The 17,552-nt window shown below is 50.3% G+C and overlaps 1 protein-coding gene across 2 annotated transcripts in view; it reads left to right on the forward strand.

Annotated features, from left to right (window-relative positions):
- SH3PXD2B (SH3 and PX domains 2B) overlaps window positions 1-13,250 on the forward strand; it is a 115,261-nt gene extending 102,011 nt beyond the window's left edge. For both annotated transcript variants that reach the window (XM_037745422.1, XM_017547670.2), the window contains 3 exons: window positions 1,893-1,942; window positions 3,213-3,338; window positions 8,488-13,250. In XM_037745422.1, the coding sequence (XP_037601350.1) occupies window positions 1,893-1,942; window positions 3,213-3,338; window positions 8,488-10,029 (1,718 nt within the window). In that variant the 3' untranslated portion in view covers window positions 10,030-13,250. The remainder of the gene's footprint in view (window positions 1-1,892; window positions 1,943-3,212; window positions 3,339-8,487) is intronic.
- Window positions 13,251-17,552: the final 4,302 nt, after the last annotated feature.

The raw sequence follows: 17,552 nt of genomic DNA on the forward strand, positions 1-17,552 counted from the left end.
GGCTGGAGTGCAATAGCGCGCTCTCGGCTCACCACAACCTCCACCTCCCAGGTTCAAGCAATTCTCCTACCTCACCCTCCCAAGTAGCTGGGATTATAGCTACCCACCACTCCCGGCTAATTTTTGTATTTTTAAGTAGAGACGGGATTTCACCATGTTGGTCAGGCTGGTCTCGAACCCCTGACCTCGTGATCCACCCACCTCAGCCTCCCAAAGTGCTGGGATTACAGGTGTGAGCCACCACACCCAGCTGAATTTGTGTGATTTTAATCTGTCAATCATGGCGAAGAGGATAGGTGTATTCCCATTAAGACTACAGGAGCATATGAAACTCTGCAACCTCAATGTCTTTGTTAGCATATAGGTTCAGGCTGGGCACAGTGGCTCAGACCTGTAATCCCTGTGCCTTGGGAGGCTGAGGCTGGAGGACCACTTGAGGCCAGGAGTTTGAGACCAGCCTAGGTAATGTAGTGAGACAACCTATCTACAAAAAAAAAAAAAATTTTAACTAGCTGGGCATGGTGGCACGCACCCATGGTCCCAGCTACTAGGGTGGCTGAGGTGGGAGGATCACTTGAGCCCAGGAAATTGAGGCTGCAGTGAGCTGTGATTGCACCACTACACTCCAGCCTGGGCAACAGAGCAAGACTATCTCTCAAAAAATAGATATAGATAGATAGATAGATAGATAGATTCAGATGCTAAAACAAAGACACACCCCCACCACTGAATATACACATATACACACATCCAATAACAGTGGCTCAAATAATCTAGGTATGTATTTCTTTTTCACAAAACACTCTGTGTATGTGTCCAGAGCTGGCATGGCAGCTCCGGGCAATCAAGAGTCTTATCACTCTGCATGTGTCATGTTGCCCTCATCCATCTCATCCAGAATGGCTCACTACTAGTCCAGCCAATGAAAAGCAGGGGGGGAGAAATGGGGGAACAGCTCAGAAGTGACACACTTTCTACTTTGTCTCACATCCCATTGGCCAGAACTGAGTCACATGGCAATACCTGGCTGCAAGGGTGTCTGGGAAATGAAGTCTTTATATAGGCGGCTAAGTGTCTTGGCCAAAACTCTGTTGCTATTTTTTTCTAATGGAAGACAGGTAAATGGGAATTTAAGGGATTAGCAATCTCCTCTACACCCCAACTCCAAACTACCCTTCTGTATGGACCCGTGCTGAATCTGGTCAACATTCTGCCTTTAGCCAGGAGCCTTGGACCACTGCAAAGTACTCATCCTCCTGGCCCTGAGACCCAGAGCTAGGGCAGCCCCCTCCAGAGTATAAACCCCTGAGTCATCAGCCCAAGTGTGTTTGGTTCAGTGTGTTTGTGTATTGTTGTGTTTGGGTTGTTCTAGAGCACAAAACCAGGTGCAGTTAACATTTATTGTACGCCTGCCACATGCCAAGAGCTTCACCGATGTTTCCTTTCATCCTCACTGCTGCCCTGGGTGGCACACACTATGCCAGCTCTACAGATGAGGGCCTTGTGGCTCAGAGAGTCCAGTCATCTGTCCAGTGCCAGCAGCCGCAAGCCTCAGAGCTGGATTGGGACCCATCTCTGTGTTATTCTGAAGACTCTGCTTTTTGCCCTTTCTGGAGGATTTTCATTACTTGAGGACTCACCGTCATCCCCTTTCATTCCTGTGTAGAAAAGATCCAGGAAAAACTATATCGAGAGGGTCCTGAGCCAAGCATGAGCCACGCGTGAGCAGCTCCTTCCTGCCCAGGCTCTTCTCGCAGGAAGGGTTGCAGCAGCATGCGAACGCCTGTGTTCAAACTTCTGCAGGAGAGAATAGATCTGTCCTGGTGCCCAGCTCAGGAATCTCATCTGTAGCACTCTGCACATGAGTGTAATAAGCTCTCATTTCTCCATAGGATCACCAAAGATGAGGCAGAGACCCCCTCCTCGCCGGGACATGACCATTGTAAGTCGACCCTTGCTACTGGGGAGTGGCCACTGACTTGAAGGCTGTGAAGAGTGTCCACCAGCCCCTCACACACCCCTCGCCCTTCCAGAAATGCTCTCTTTGTTTTCTTTTTTTTTTTTTAATATTAAATTTTTATCATTACTAAGGCAGTCCGCCATTACCGAGGCAGTCCACCATTACTGAGGCAATAACCTCACCTATGTAAACAAATTTTTTTTTTTTTAAGACAGGATTTCACCATGTTGGTCAGGTCAGACTGGTCTTGAACTCCTGACCTCAGGTGATCCACCCGCCTTGGCCTCCAAAGTGCTTGGATTACAGGCGTGAGCCACCACGCCCAGCCCAGGAATGCTCTCTTGCCTGTCCACACAACAGCCTTGAGAAACAGGCTATATAAATGCTCGTCCCATTCTCAGGCGGAAAGACTGAGGTGCAGGCAGGTGAAACAGTTTGCCCACAGGGCCAGAGTGCTCTTGTGACAGTTGGGCCTTGGGTCCTGCTTTCTGCTCCCTGAGCCCTTCTCTGGGTCTTAGATTGGTCTTCTCGGGTCAAGCAACGAGGCCCAGGCTGAGGTGAGACACAAATATCATCTGTGTTCATGCTCCATCTTGTGTCTGCGTTCATACTCCATTTTGTAAAATTCTAGGTACCTTTTTAGCCAGTACTTTGAACAACGGGTTGTTGGATTTTGGGGGTTTTTGTTTTATTTTTTTGAGACGGGGTCTTGTGCTGTCGGGGTTGTATTTTTTTTAATGTCTGCCATTTCTCAAACACCTGTTGTGTGCCATGCCGTGTGCTGAGTGCCTCGCATCATTAACTCATTTAATACTTGAACAACCTCACCAGGTAGACACTGTTATGCCCACTCTACAGGAGAGAAAACTGAGGCTCTAGAAGGGGGTGATTTGCCCAAGATCACTCCCACTGTCAGCATTTCCAACCCAGATGGATCTAACCAACAAACCCAAGTTCCCGCCACAGCCCTCACTGCCTCTTATTTCAGAGAATATGGTCTTGCGCCAAATTCTCATGACTGTAACCAGATGCCCCATGTTTCTTCTCATCTCCCTAAAGCTGATGGGCCAGTGAGATCTTACCGAGGAAATGACAATCTGCATGGTCCTATTTGTGTTGTCCCTTAGAATCCAACTAGGTCCCCAGCACCCTCATGAGGATGATTGCATGCCCCAGGCCCTCAGTCTCCCCTGGCACAGAGTCACAGGAGTGCACTTAGCATTGGAGCTAACCCTGTGTGTGATCATACCAGCCTCGAGGCCTCAACCTGCCGAAGCCGCCCATCCCGCCCCAAGTGGAGGAAGAGTATTACACCATCGCCGAGTTCCAGACAACCATCCCAGATGGCATCAGCTTCCAGGCAGGTCTGAAGGTCGAGGTGAGTGGCCCTGGTGTTCCTTTGCCTACTTGTGGTTCCTGATTCCAGGCATCACCTCCTCCTTCTTCCCTGTCACCTCCTACTTCATTGGGTGGGTGGAGATTAACAGTTTTATAGTTCACATACCATACAGTTTACCAATTTGAAGTGTAAAATTCAGTGGCTTATGATATTCACAGGGTTGCACAACCCTCACCACTATCTAATTCCAGAACAAAAAGAAACCCCTTATCCATCGACAGTCACCTTCCATTTCCCCTCAATCGTCCCTGCCAGCCCTAGGCTGCCACTAGTCCACTTCCTGTCTCCATAGAGGTGCCTGTTTTAGACATTTCACATGGATGAAATCCCGCAGTATGTGGTCTCGTGTGACTGGCTGTGTGCCTTTCTTTACCACCTCCTACTCCATTCTTGCTTCTCCTCTCTCCTTTCCTTCCCACTCCCTCTGCTTGCTGGCTTTATTCCCTGGATTCTCTTCCTGTATTTTTCTTTCCTTTCTTCATGGGGTTGGAGCTTAAAGTTAGTTCTTTCTCATATTTCCAAGAAAACCTGTAAGTAAGGGGATGGCAACAAGGACCAGGGTTTGGAACCCTTTGGCAAACATGGTTCTTGAGACAGTTTCAAAAGCAGGTGAGCCAATCACGGGTATCACCAAGTCCACTCTGTCATGCGTAAGAGTTGGTCAGATCCTCCCCACTCCCCTTGGGGGGCAGAGGTTTAATTTATTCATCTCTGCACCTCTTCTGTGTCAGGTGCCTTACCTCCTTGATAACTGATCTTCACAGAAGTCCCACGAAGTCAATACCAGCAGCATGGCATTGGTTCACTGATTCGTTGGTTTTTCTTTTTTTTTTTTTTTTCTGTCAGCATGTTTTATAGATGAGAATCAGAGGCATTAGGTAAATTAATTGCCCATAGTAACACAGCTGGTAAGCAATGGAGTTGGGATGTGAAGCCAGGTGTCTCTGTTATTTTTTCTGTTTTATTTCCCCCTTCCCCCTGGTCTCTCTGGTTTTAAAGCCCACTCTCTTTTCTTTTCCCTCATTCTTGTTATCTTTTTTTTTTTTTTTGAGATGGAGTTTTGCTCTGTCGCGCAGGCTAGAGTGCCATGGCCCAATCTTGGCTCACTGCAACCTCCGCCTCCCAAGTTTAGATGATTCTCCTGCCTCAGCCTCCCAAGTAGCTGGGATTATAGGTGCCCACCACCACACCCAGCTAATTTTTGTATTTTTAGTAGAAACAGTGTTTTGCCATATTGGCCAGGCTGGTCTCAATCTCCTGACCTTGTGATCTGCCCACCTCAGCCTCCCAAAGTGCTGGGATTACAGGCGTGAGCCACCATGCCCGGCTTCTGAACTTGCATTTGCTTTTATTCATAGTGGCTCATGGCCTCCCTCTAGTAAGCGAAAACGCCCACTTACCATGGTTCAGAACACACATGTTCAGAGCTTCTACCACAATACTTTGCATGGAGTGTAGGCTGGACAAATCTAATACATCTAATATTGATTATCCTATTTTCAGTTTCTCACAGAATTAAGATTAATGTTGAATTTATGAATGTGCTGACAACGACTTGTATGCCTAGCATGGCCTGTAATTTTTACCAGAGCTGTCAAATGTTGATAAGATGCCAGTCTTCCTCACATAAAGAGCTTACATTTATCAGTGGCCTTTCCTGGAGATTCCAGTGGGACTTATTAAGTGCTGCCTGTCAAGTGCATCCCGCTGGCTGGGTGACCTTCGCTCAAATTTAATCACAGGAGCATTTACCAAGTGCACAGCATTTATCAAGTGCTGTTGTATGCACTAGCGCTTGAGGCTCCAAAAATTCCACAAGTGGGTGTTAAATTGTTCTTATCATCTTCCTTCTGTGATGTGGAATCTGAGGCACATGGCTGCCCCAGGCCTCTCAGGCAGTAAGCGGGAAAGTCAAGACTAGAACCCAGGACTGCAGGCCCAGAGCCCAGTACTTTGCATCCTGGCGCTGAGTCTGTGGCTGGCGTCCCTCTCCCAGAGGGGCCACAGTGTGCCCGCAGCCATCTCTGCTCCTGCAATTTCTCACCCCAGACACGGCCCTTCTCCAAGCAGGGTCTCTTCTGAGAGGCGAGATTGGGTGACTCTGAAGCCCACCCCCGCCTTTGACTGTCCTCCAATTGCTGGACTTTCTACACGATCTGCTGTGTGTTCGTCAGCTTTCCTGAGGCTCAGTTCTGCATGTGTAAAGTGAGGTGACAGTCCCCAACTCACAGGGTGTCTTCCAAGTACAGAGAGAGCCTGTTGTATTGGACCGAGTGTAGAAAGTTATCACCAAGACAAAAGTATGCCAGATTGCAGGGTCATTTATTATGCCGGCGACCACAGAGGACTCACGTCTCTCCAACCTGTGGTGCCAAAAGGAGGGTGCCACGATTTTTTATACCCGAAAAACCACCTTGGGAGTGGGGGTGAGGGGCGGGCATGGGGATGAAAAGGCTTCGGACATTCCAAGGGGCAGGGGACTTTTGTCATTCTGTTTGTTACTTCAGTGGTTTACAAAAGTCAAGATATACATTTGTTTACACATCGTCTGGGTGGTGATAGAAGTCACAGATTTTAGCAGTTACTGATAAGAAAAGGTAAGCAGCTTTACATAGTTTTGAAGAACAAACTAGCAGTTCTATTTACAGAGGCCAAGGACAGTAGTTATTGTAAGGAGAATGGGGCAGCCATTTCAACTTATCTAAAAAACAGTTTTGCTCAGGTTCTGGCTCTAGGCCAGCACAATATCACAAGCCTACCAGGGAATTGCAGTGTGCATCTCTGCTGGCTGCATAAACAAATACCAGACTGGGTGGCGTGGCTCAAACAACAGCAGTTTATTGTCTCCCGGTTTGGGAAGCCAGAAGTTCAAGATCAAGGTGTCAGCAGGTTTGGTTTCTCCTGTGTCCTCTCTCCTTGGCTTCTATATGGACACCTGCCCACTCTTTCTCATGCGGTCATCCCTCAGCCTCTGTGTGTTTTCTAATCTCCTCTTCTTATCTGGACTAAGGCACGAGAATCTCTTGAACCTGGGAGATGGAGGTCATATTGAACTAGGGCCCATGTATTAGGCCATTCTTGGATTGCTATAAAGAAATACCTGAGACTGGGTAATTTATAAAGAAAAGAGGTTTACTTGACTCACAGTTCGGCATGCTGTACAGAAGGCATGGCGCCAGCATCTGCTTGGCTTCTGGGGAGGCTCAGGGAGCTTTTACTCATGGCAGAAGGCAAAGCAGGAGTAGGCATGTCACATAGCGAGAGTGGAGCAAGAGAGAGTAGCAAGGAGACACCACACACTTTTTAAACAACCAGATCTCGCGGGAACTCATTACCATGGGAAGGACACCAAGCCATTCATGAGGGATCCGCCCCCCATGACCCAAACACCTCCCACCAGCCCCTACCACCAACAGTGGGGATTCCATTTCAACATGAGACTTGGGTGGGGACATACATCCAAACGCTATCAGCCCACCTTAATGACCCATTTTAACTTTAATCACCTCTTTAAAGGCCCTGTTACCAAATACAGTCACATTTGGAGGTATTGGGGGTTAGGGCTTCAACATATAAATTTGGGTAGGGGGGCACAATTCAGCCCATAATAGCAAGCACACCTTTCACCTGTGTAAATTCAGCCATGCGGTGCTGAACAAGAAAGAGACAGAACAAGATCTGAAACAACATGGGTGATTCCACCCACCATTCCATCCAACAGGCCAGTATCCACAGGGAAGTAGAGATGAGATGAAATTCTACTCTACTTCACCAGCCCCAGATCCCCTGTTTATAAACACAAGCATCTCTTCGAGCTGAGTGTAATTCCTGTGTTCAAAGATAGGTATTTTTCAGGCCAGGTGTGGCAGCTCACACCTGTAATCTCAGCACTTTGGGAGGTTGAGGGGGGCAGATCACTCGAGGCCAGGAGTTCGAGACCAGCCTGGCCAACATGGTGAAACCCTATCTCTACTAAAAATACAAAAATTAGCCAGGTATGGTGGCACATGCCTGTAATCCTAGCTACTTGGAAGACTAAGGCATGAGAATCTCTTGAACCTGGGAGGTGGAGATTATAGTGAGCTGAGATCATGCCACTGCACTTCAGTCTGAGTAACAGAGCAAGACTCTGTCTCAAAAAAACAGGTAGGTATTTTTCATATGTTGTGGCCTCTATAAACACTAGCTAACTTCTTCATCCGGTGCTTAACCAGAGAAGCTAGGATCCAGGGTAGCTTTGGCTTTTGCGTTGTCTTTAGAATTATAACAGGCACTGCCAGTGCCCTGATCCACCTGAATTCACCTGCGCCTACACACAGGTCCCTGCAAGCTGACAGCTTCCCAGAAGGGGAGAGGAGTTAATGCCCTGGGTAGAGAGGGGCTGGGAGTTAATAGATGAACGCGCACCTCCCCAGAGGGACCATTCTGAGGCACTGTCTTCATGGTCTCTCTAAGGGTCCCGGCAGGTCAAACCCTATGGGCCAGAGCAATAACTTGCTCATAATTGGCCTCCCTCCTTCCCTTCTTTCTCTCTCTACATCCTTACTTGTATTTCCTAGGACCAACTCTCAGATTAAGTACCTATACCTGGCCGGGTGTGGTGGCGCACACCTGCAATCCCAGCACTTTGGGAGGCTGAGGCAGGCAGATCACGAGGTCAAGAGATTGAGAACATCCTGGCCAACATGGTGAAACCTCGTCTCTACTAAAAATACAAAAATTAGCCAGGCGTGGTGGCATGCACCTGTAGTCACAGCTACTCGGGAGGCTGAGACAGGAGAATTGCTTGAACCGGGAGGCGGAGGTCACAGTGAGCCAAGATCGTGCCACTGCCCTCCAGCTTGGTGACAGAGCGAGACTCCGTCTCACACACACACAAAAAAGTACCTATACCCAAGTCCACGTCTCATGGAATACTTTAGGGGGAATTCAATTAGACAAGAATCTACCCCCAGTAAAATATTCCTAGAACATGGTAACATCTCCATTGGTGGTCCCCTTGTACTTGCAGGAGGAGCTGCTAAGTACAAAGTGACAGCTTCTAGAGCTCCAGTTGGGCTCTCCCAAACCATTCCCTCTGCTGGCTGTGGCATCGCACCCAAGTGCCTTTCTCTATGCTCCCTTGCAGGTGATCGAGAAAAACTTGAGTGGCTGGTGGTACATTCAGATTGAAGATAAGGAAGGGTGGGCCCCGGCAACCTTCATTGACAAGTACAAGAAGACCAGCAATGCCTCGAGACCCAACTTTCTGGCTCCCCTGCCCCACGAGGTGACCCAGCTCCGGCTGGGGGATGCAGCAGCGCTAGAGACCAGCTTGGGCAGCGAAGCCACGGGCCCCTCCCGGCCCCTGCCTGAGGCACCACATGGGGCCATGGACTCAGGGTTGCCGTGGTCTAAAGACTGGAAGGGCGGTAAGGAGGTCCTGAGGAAGGCCTCTTCAGACATGTCTGCGTCAGCAGGCTATGAGGAGATCTCAGACCCCGACATGGAGGAGAAGCCCAGCCTCCCTCCGCGGAAAGAATCCATCATCAAGTCGGAAGAGGAGCTGCTGGAGCGTGAGCGGCAGAGGACGCAGCAGCTCCGGGGCCCCGCCCCCAAGCCTCCGGGCGTGATTTTGCCGATGGTTCCAGCCAAGCACACCCCTCCAGCCCGGGACAGCAGGAAGCCAGAGCCCAAACCTGACAAAAGCAAACTGCTCCAGCTGAAAAATGACATGGGGCTGGAGTGCGGCCACAAGGTCTTGGCCAAGGAAGTGAAGAAGCCCAACCTGCGACCTGTCTCCAAATCCAAAACTGACCTGCCGGAGGAGAAGCCAGAAGCCACTCCCCAGAATCCCTTCCTGAAGTCCAGACCTCACGTTAGGCCAAAACCAGCTCCTTCCCCCAAAACAGAGCCACCTCAGGGCGAAGACCAAGTCGACATCTGCAACCTCAGGAGTAAGCTCAGGCCTGCCAAATCCCAGGACAAGTCACTGTTGGATGGGGAGAGCCCCCAGGCAGTAGGGGGTCAAGACGTGGCCTTCAGCCGAAGCTTCCTCCCAGGAGAGGGGCCTGGCCGCACCCAGGACAGGACGGGCAAACCGGATGGGCTCAGTCCAAAAGAGATGTCCTGCAGAGCCTTTCCGAGGCCAGCCAAGACCACAGATCCTGTGTCTAAGAGCATGCCTGTTCCTCTCCAAGAGACTCCCCAGCAGAGACCTGTGGTCCCACCCCGGAGACCACCCCCTCCCAAGAAAACCTCTTCGTCAGCCGGGTCTCTCCTAGACATCAGAGGTCCACAGCGTGAAGCCCACGAAAGCAGGGCCGCTCCCACCCCAGGCCATGCTCTCCAAGTCCCTCCAAAAGCCAAAGCTTTTCTCTCCAACTCTTTAGGGGGCGAGGATGATATTCGAAGCAAAGGCAGCCTGGGGCCACGGGGGACCGGCAAGATCGGGGAAAACTGGGAGAAAGCAGCTGTAGCCTCCGTCCCCAATGCCGATGGCCTGAAGGACTCTTTGTATGTGGCCGTGGCCAGCTTTGAAGGAGACAAAGACACCAGCAGCTTCCAGGAAGGGACGGTGTTTGAAGTCCGGGAGAAGAACAGCAGTGGCTGGTGGTTCTGCCAGGTCCTGAGTGGAGCCCCTTCTTGGGAAGGGTGGATTCCTTCCAACTATCTTAGAAAGAAGCCGTAGCCAACTCCCGTTCTGCCTAGAGGGCCCGCTGGTCCTTGCTGGCTTTACCACATATTTAATACACCTCTTAATTTATCATTCTCCACGCAGCTTCCAAGGCAGACAGACTCTGGGATACGATGGCTTCTTGCCTCCCTTGGGCAGAGAGTGAGTTTCAGATACCTCGGGTGCCCCTGGGTCTGATCCCTGCCATCACAGCATCCCTGGAGGCTCAGCAGCCACGGCCCTTGCTTTCTGTCCATGTCAGCCTCCCTGCCTTAAGAGAGCTCCTGGCCAATGGCATTGCCACCCAGCAGTGGGACCAGGACTCTCCAAGGCCTCCAGGCCTGGAGCCCATCACCTGGAGAAACTCCAGCAAGGGTCTCATGGCTTGGACACGGCACAGGAAGGGGCAGCCCACCCAGTCCTTGATGACTTGCTCCAACTTCATGTTTCTAAAAGCCCAGTGGCTTTATTCACTCTTCCTAAAATGCCTGGTACCAGAAAGACCGTTATCCTGAAGAATTCCATTCCATTGCCAGTCCCAAGGAAAGTGTCCCTCCCCTAGGCCTCAGGCTGGTGCGCCCCTGAGGTTCCACTGGATGCCGCTCCCCCAGGAGTGGGCCTGGAGGTCCGCTTGGCAGCCCTGCCTCCCACCTTCTATCTTGGGACCATGGTCCGCCCTGAAGGGTGATTCCAGCCCCGCGCAGGCTACACTTTCCTGCTGTAGGCTCCGGTCGCGCCGGGGTTTCTCAATAAGAATTCCCTCCCAGCTTCGAGCATTTCCTTTTTGCCTACCTAAAGCAAGAATCTCAAAGTCTGAGTAAGAGGCCCATTCACAAGTCGTGCCCTCGTGAGCACCCTTTTGCTGAGTGCCTCGGTGGTGCCACTGTACCTGGCACTTTGCATTCATGTTGTGACCCTCACAACCTCCCTTGTGATATTATATCCCCTTCATAGATAAGGAACCTCGGGCTCCATGTGAAAGGGACACAACAGCCAGGAAGAAGAGGGAAGAGGATTTGAGTCCAGGCCTGCCTGACTTCAATACCTGTGCCCTCCCCTCTATAAAAGGCAAACCAGGCAGGGAAGAGATAGAAGCTGGCCAGGTGCCAAGAGCAGGTGGCCAGGTGGCTTCATTGTGGTGGGGGTGACGGGGCCTTCGTGGCTGCTCCCACTCCCACCATCCCTCTGACCCACAGCAGCTTCCACCAAAGGCTGTCCTGGACTCAACAGCTGCAGCTTCATAGCAGGAGAATGCCAGGGTCCTGGTGGTTGGCACAGAGCCCTGTTCCCTGCTTCTAAGCTGTTGCCCCTGGGGAATAGAGCTGATGGAGCAATGGGAGCTGAGGTGGCCTCAGGGGCTGGCCTCGAGGGGCCAAACGTAGCAGGCAGCAGTCCCATAAGGAGACAGGGAACCCAGGGCCAGGCAGAGCTGCTTCCTGCACCTCTCTGGCATTTGTCTTTTTTTTTTTTTTTTTTTTCCTTTTTTCATACACGTACAAATCTGTTTTTCTCCCTGGACAAAGCCCAGGGCAGATGTGGTCATCTGTCAAACTGAGGCATGGAGAGGCATCGCTGAGTCACTGCAAAAACAAAATCAGGACCCAGCCTTTCTAGCTCCCAGCCCAGAGTAAGAGAGCAGAGCAGAGCTCCTTCCCATTCTGCCCAACCAAGGTAGCCCTGCCCTGCCCGAGATCTCCAGTTCATGGTGTTCATCTGCTGAGATACTTTTGGACCCACAAAGCCAGTGTTTTGAGGGGATGCTCACTGTCTAGCTGCAGTGCCAGAGTTTTTCTGGAACAGCCTCCTTCTGCCCTGCTGCCCAGCTGTACCCCTTGCCACGTGGGTACTGGCTGCTTCTGCATGAGAAGGAGCTTCCTCTGCTCACCTGGAGCATCTTCATTCCCTTCCTCCAGTTGGCCTGCAAATTCCATTCCCCAGAGAGGCTTGGGCAGGGCCCTGAGGCACCTCTTGCAGGGTCCACTTGCCCCGGTGCCCAGAACCTTGGGGACAGATGGCAGCCAGGGGAAGAAGGGAGGCAGGGAAGGTCTGCCACCACTTGAGGGTCCCTTGAGAGGAGGCCCCATGGCAGCTTTCCTGAGTTCTTGATCCACTTTGGTCTAAACGACTTTTGTGAGGCTATGTGGGATTTGACTACATTTCAAAAGACAAAACTCACATGTTTTTTTTTTTTTTCTGATTTGCTCTTTGGCTTTCAGTGACATTTTCAGGTATTTTGTGAGTGCCTACCATGTGCTAGGCACTGAGTAGACTGGGATGTGTGTGGCTCCATCCCTAGCTGGGAGAGCTTTGAGTTCTGTCTGCTGACTTCACTGAAGGAGTTTCTCTCTTGCCTCATTCCTTCCTCCCAGGGGTCAGCTGGGTAGAAACAGACTTGCCCCGCCTTCCTCTGGGCAGGAAGTGTTCCCGCAAATGAAAGAATCTACCTTTCTTTTTTTGCTATGATGATAACTATTATTCTGACATGAACTGTAGGTACTGAAGCCACATTCCTCTCTGTTCACTGTTGTCTCCGCAGGTCCTGTCTATGTCCTGAGGACATCTGTATCCAGCTCCTTTTCCTACAGTGCTAGACACTTCCCCAGGGAGCTAGCAGTGGGTGGGTCTGGATGGCCAGTTACTCTCCTCGCTGCCCTCACCTGGGGACTTAGGTTTACCCCATCCAGGACTGTGGTCACTATTCTGAACAACTGATGGGACATAGGCAGAACTCTCCTGGAGTCATGGCTCTAGAAGGTGTCCAGGCCCATTGCGCCAGCTGTGCCAAGCACCGGGCTGGGGACCGGTCCCTAAACACACTCCTTTAATCCTTGCAGCAATCCTGTGAGGCGGATAGGACCAGCCCTGATCTATAGTGAGAAAATTAGGGCTCAGAGAGAGAGGTCACATGTCCCAGCCTTGTCCAATTAATGACCAAGCTGGGACTCAGATCTAGGGTTTGGGTTTCTTTATTATATCCTTTTGCCCATGACTTTTCGTCTGCCATTCGCAGGGAAATGTGCGTAGGGCCTCCAGGGAATCACGTGACCCTCCCTCTGAATTGTGGTGTCTGTTCCCTCCACCTCTTGGTCACACATTTCAGTAGGTCACAGGCCAAATGGCAGCCCAAAAGGTGGGCAAAGATTTTTTTTTCTTCCCATCACCCCTGCTTACCATCGCAATTGTGATGACAACTTTACCTTACGTCGCAGGGCAAAGGGACAGCTGGTGGTACCTCCGAAAATTTGGAAAATCTGAGTCTTAGGACCACCTCTCGATAAAAGAGGCCTTTGCTCACATTTTTTTGCTCAGAATCTTTCTTTACCATTTGGTGGGTGTATATCATTGTCTCGGCTGAGACTTGGGGAGAGCTGAGCTCCAGCTTAAACCGCTTTTAATGGCCCCTCCCTATCTGGGGATTGTTAGAGCCCATGCCAAGTTACAGTAGTCATTTTAAACCTCTGCCACAGGGCCACGCCAGAGAATCCATTTCCAAGGCAATGGTCTTGGCCTTAAAATGTTTGTGCCCACTGCGGATTTCCTTTCCAGGGAGAAAATGGGGGAACACCTATGCCACATTAAAGAGCAGATGCTGAGTATGCCAGGACTTGGGAAGGACCTTAGGCTGAGGAGTGGACAGGCTGGTATTTAGCCTCTCCCAGGTACCCCTCACAGAGTGGGAAAAAGAAGAAACTGCTCCTGCCTTCCAATACCTGGCAACTTGGCATCAAGAACAAAAACATTAGACTGGGTATGGTGCCTCACACCTGTAATCCCAGCACTTTAGGAGGCCAAGGCAGCTGGATCACCTGAAGTCAGGAGTTTGAGACCAGCCTGACCAACATGGAGAAACCTTGTCTCTACTTAAAATACAAAATTAGCTTGGTGTGGTGGCGCATGCCTGTCACCCCAGCTACTCGGGAGGCTGAGGCAGGAGAATCACTTGAACCCAGGAGGCGGAGGTTGTGGTGAGCCGAGATCGCACCATTGCACTCCAGCCTGGGCAACAAGAGTAAAACTCCGTCTCAAAAAAAGAAAAAAAAAAAAAACGTTTGTAGCTGGGCTCCTGTCCTTTCATTGCGCCCAAGTGTCTTACATGTTGGGTTAAGTTGCCCCCGTGGAGGCTGTACCCTTCTCTTTGGACTGTGACAGTGGACACCAAACAGCCTGAACCATGCGCGGCAGTCGTATCCCCCAAGGGTTGTCCAGGCCCAGTGCGCAGGGGTTTTGTATAGACTGCAGACAGCCATACCTCACCACAGACCAAAGATGACCTCGTGTCAGACTGTGGGCTGATGAGAGGTAGAGCAGCATGCATGGAGGCCCGAGGGTGCAGGGCACCCTCCCTTGGCCTGGAGGAATTGCTCCTAACTAGAATAAGTTTCCACGAGGGTCTCAGGCAGAACCGCAGAGCTAGCGCTGGAGGCTCCACAGTCCTTGCCTACTCATAAACCTTTCAGAGCACCTTCTACAGAATGGACTGCCCAGCTCCGTGGGGTGACGTCTGGTTTCTGGTGCTATCCTGCCAAGTTATTGAGCTCCTCTTCGTATTTCAACATTCCATCTTCTCGTTTCTATCCTTGACTCCAAAGGAAGCCTTCTTAGCTCCGATCAGGGATGAGGGGCTCGACCTCTTTTGTCCTCAGAGAGGCCAACCACAGTGCCACAGCCAGTAGCCTTCACTTTCAGACGTCCTATTCGTGTAAAAAAGAACGTGCCCCACCAGGCTTACATCAGCAATAAGCAATTCTAATGTAACAGTGGTGTCCATATTTTACCCCAGTGTGTGCCCTTGTATGCCTTTGTGCCCATGTAATTGTTGTTAGCACCCCTTTCACTTAGAGGGGTGATGATAAACTATGGTCACCTAGACTACAACCCACACTTCCTGCTTTGGGGAGCTTCCAAGTAACAGGTCATTTCTTACCTCCCTCCGCGAACAGTGGGCACCGCCCACCACCTCGTGTCTGCTCATAGGATGACGCTGGAGATCCCCGCGCTCTACCCTCTTGGCAAATTGGCATTCTGGTGGTGGCTTTTGTTTCCTTTAACACTTTAAATAAACGATACATAGGAGATGAGGGGAGGGGTGAGAACAACTAGCTGTAGCATGTATAGGCTATATACTTTACCATTAGACTTTTTTTCCCTTTTTTTTTTTTTTTAAATAAAAGTGCTTGACTGGTTTCAAGCTTCATCGCAAAGATGCAGTGTCCATGGATTTTATTTGGCAGGAGAAAGGGTACATAGCTTTGTGCCTTGGGGTCTTTGGGATCCAAGAACAGAAACGTATGCCAACTGTGTCTGAGCACTGCCAAGAAATAGGGGTGACCCCTCTCTGGGCCAAAGTGCACCTTCATTCTCTTAACTACAATGTCCTCAAACCAGGGGAAAGCTTCCTTTATGTCCAAAGAATGGTGAACCTCTTGCTGCCATTGCCTCCTGATAATCAGGAGTGTTCGGTAGGGGACCAGGCACGATAGCTCACACCTGTAATTCCAGCACTTTCGAAGACCAAAGCAGGCGGATCATCTGAGGTCAGGAGTTTGAGACCAGCCTGGCCAACATGGCAAAACCCATCTCTACTAAAAATACAAAATTTAGCCGGGCATGGTGATGGGTGCCTGTAACCCCAGCTACTCACCAGGCTGAAGCAGGACAATCGTTTGAATCCCAGAGGCGGAGGTTACAGTGAGCCGAGATCATGCCACTGCACTCCAGCCTGGGTAGCAGAGCGAGACTCGTCTTAAGAAAAAAAAAATACTCGGTGGCAGTTGGGAGTGGGGGGTGGGAAATGCCGCCACATTCGGGCCGCAGGACTGCCCAAGCCATCTAGGAGGTGGAGAGTACTGCCTAATGTTTTAGTACTTTCCCAAAGGCAGTGCCAAGGCAAGATCATCCCCAGTGTGGAGCCCCCTTGGTCCCAGGTGAGTAACAGGACACCACCACCCCACCTTCCTAAGGAAAGAAGACACCCCAGCAGAGTCACTGAACAAAAGAACTTGGAGGGAAGGGATTTACATGCAATATTCATTCTTGCTTGGAGGAAACAATATAATGACTTTCCGGCAGACCTTGCATAGGAATAATGGTTATTAATATATTAAAAATACGTTAATCTGTGTTCCTATTAGTAGGAAAAAGTCAGAGGATGTGGTGGCTCACACCTGTAATCCCAGCACTTTGGGAGGCCAAGGCGAGAGGATCTGTTGAACCCAGGAGTTTGAGACCAGCCTGGGCAACATAGCAAGACTTTTCTTCTACTGAAAGTTAAAAAAAAAAAAACGTAGCCAGTTGCGGTGGTGCACACCTGCAGTCCAGCAACTTGGGAGGCTGTAGTGGGAGGATTGCTTGAACCCAGGAGTTCAAGGCTGTAGTGAGCTGTGTTTGTACCACTACACTACAGCCTGGATGACAGAGCAAGACTGTGTCTCAAAAAAAAAAAAAAAAAAGAAAAGAAAAGGAAAAAGTCGTGTGTTCCGAGCCCCCATGGGAGCAGGTTCACCCAAGTTCTTCCAAACCAAGAGTGCTGAATGATAACGGGACTGGCAATGGTATGGGCTTCCCAGCTGGGTTTGAAGAGGCGTCAGCCTCCTGGGGTGGGATGGCAACGGGACTATGATCAGGAACCCAGCCTGGCTTTCTCTTTGCGTGTTACATGCTCTCTCACTACATTTCTGCCCCACGACCTTCCTTCATGTCTCACTTGGAAGTGTCACACTCACCTTTCCCTGTCATACTGTTTTTTGTTTTGGTTTGGTTTGGTTTGGCTTGGTTTGGTTTTTGGGGAAGGAGTTTTACTCTTGTCATCCAGGCTGGAGTGCAATGGTGCAATCTTGGCTCACTGCCACCTCCGCTTTCCAGGCTTAAGCGATTCTTGTGCCTCAGTCTCCCAAGTAGCTGGGATTATAGGCATGTACCACGAGCTAATTTTTGTATTTTTAGTAGAGTCGGGGTTTCACCATATTGGCCAGGCTGGTCTTAAACTCCTGACCTCAGGTGATCCACCCACCTTGGCCTCCCAAAGTGCTGGGATTACAGGCATGAGGCACCATGCCCGGCCCCGTCACACTGCTTTAGCCATGCTAAACATGACCCAGCTGTCTCACCCTCACATACCTGCAAACACTCCCTCCTCTAAGGTGAGTTTCTGGGTCCAAGAGTCCCATCATGGGGACACACTTCTCCAGGTCCTTGGCCTTCAATGTCCAAGTATCATTTGGTCCACGTGGGATTCTTCAGCATCTTGCAACTCATGCTTCCCAATCAATGGTTCTCAAATTTTAATGACCTTAATGATTCCCCAGGGAGCTTGTTAAAAGACAGATTTCTCAGCTTCACTCCCTCAAAGTCTAACTCAGCAGGAATCAATATCCTGAAAAATCTGTTCTAAGGAAATAATCCACATGATCCATCCTGAGAAATGGCTGGGCTTTACACCTTACCTGGTATAGTCTACATGTTCAAAAATGATACTCTGGTACTGATTTCCAGGACTGTAAGGCATTTTATATACACATTTCTTTTCTTTTCTTTCCTTT

The sequence above is a fragment of the Cebus imitator genome, unplaced genomic scaffold, assembly GCF_001604975.1.
Source record: "Cebus imitator isolate Cc_AM_T3 unplaced genomic scaffold, Cebus_imitator-1.0 Scaffold200, whole genome shotgun sequence".
NCBI classification, from domain to species: Eukaryota; Metazoa; Chordata; class Mammalia; order Primates; family Cebidae; genus Cebus; species Cebus imitator.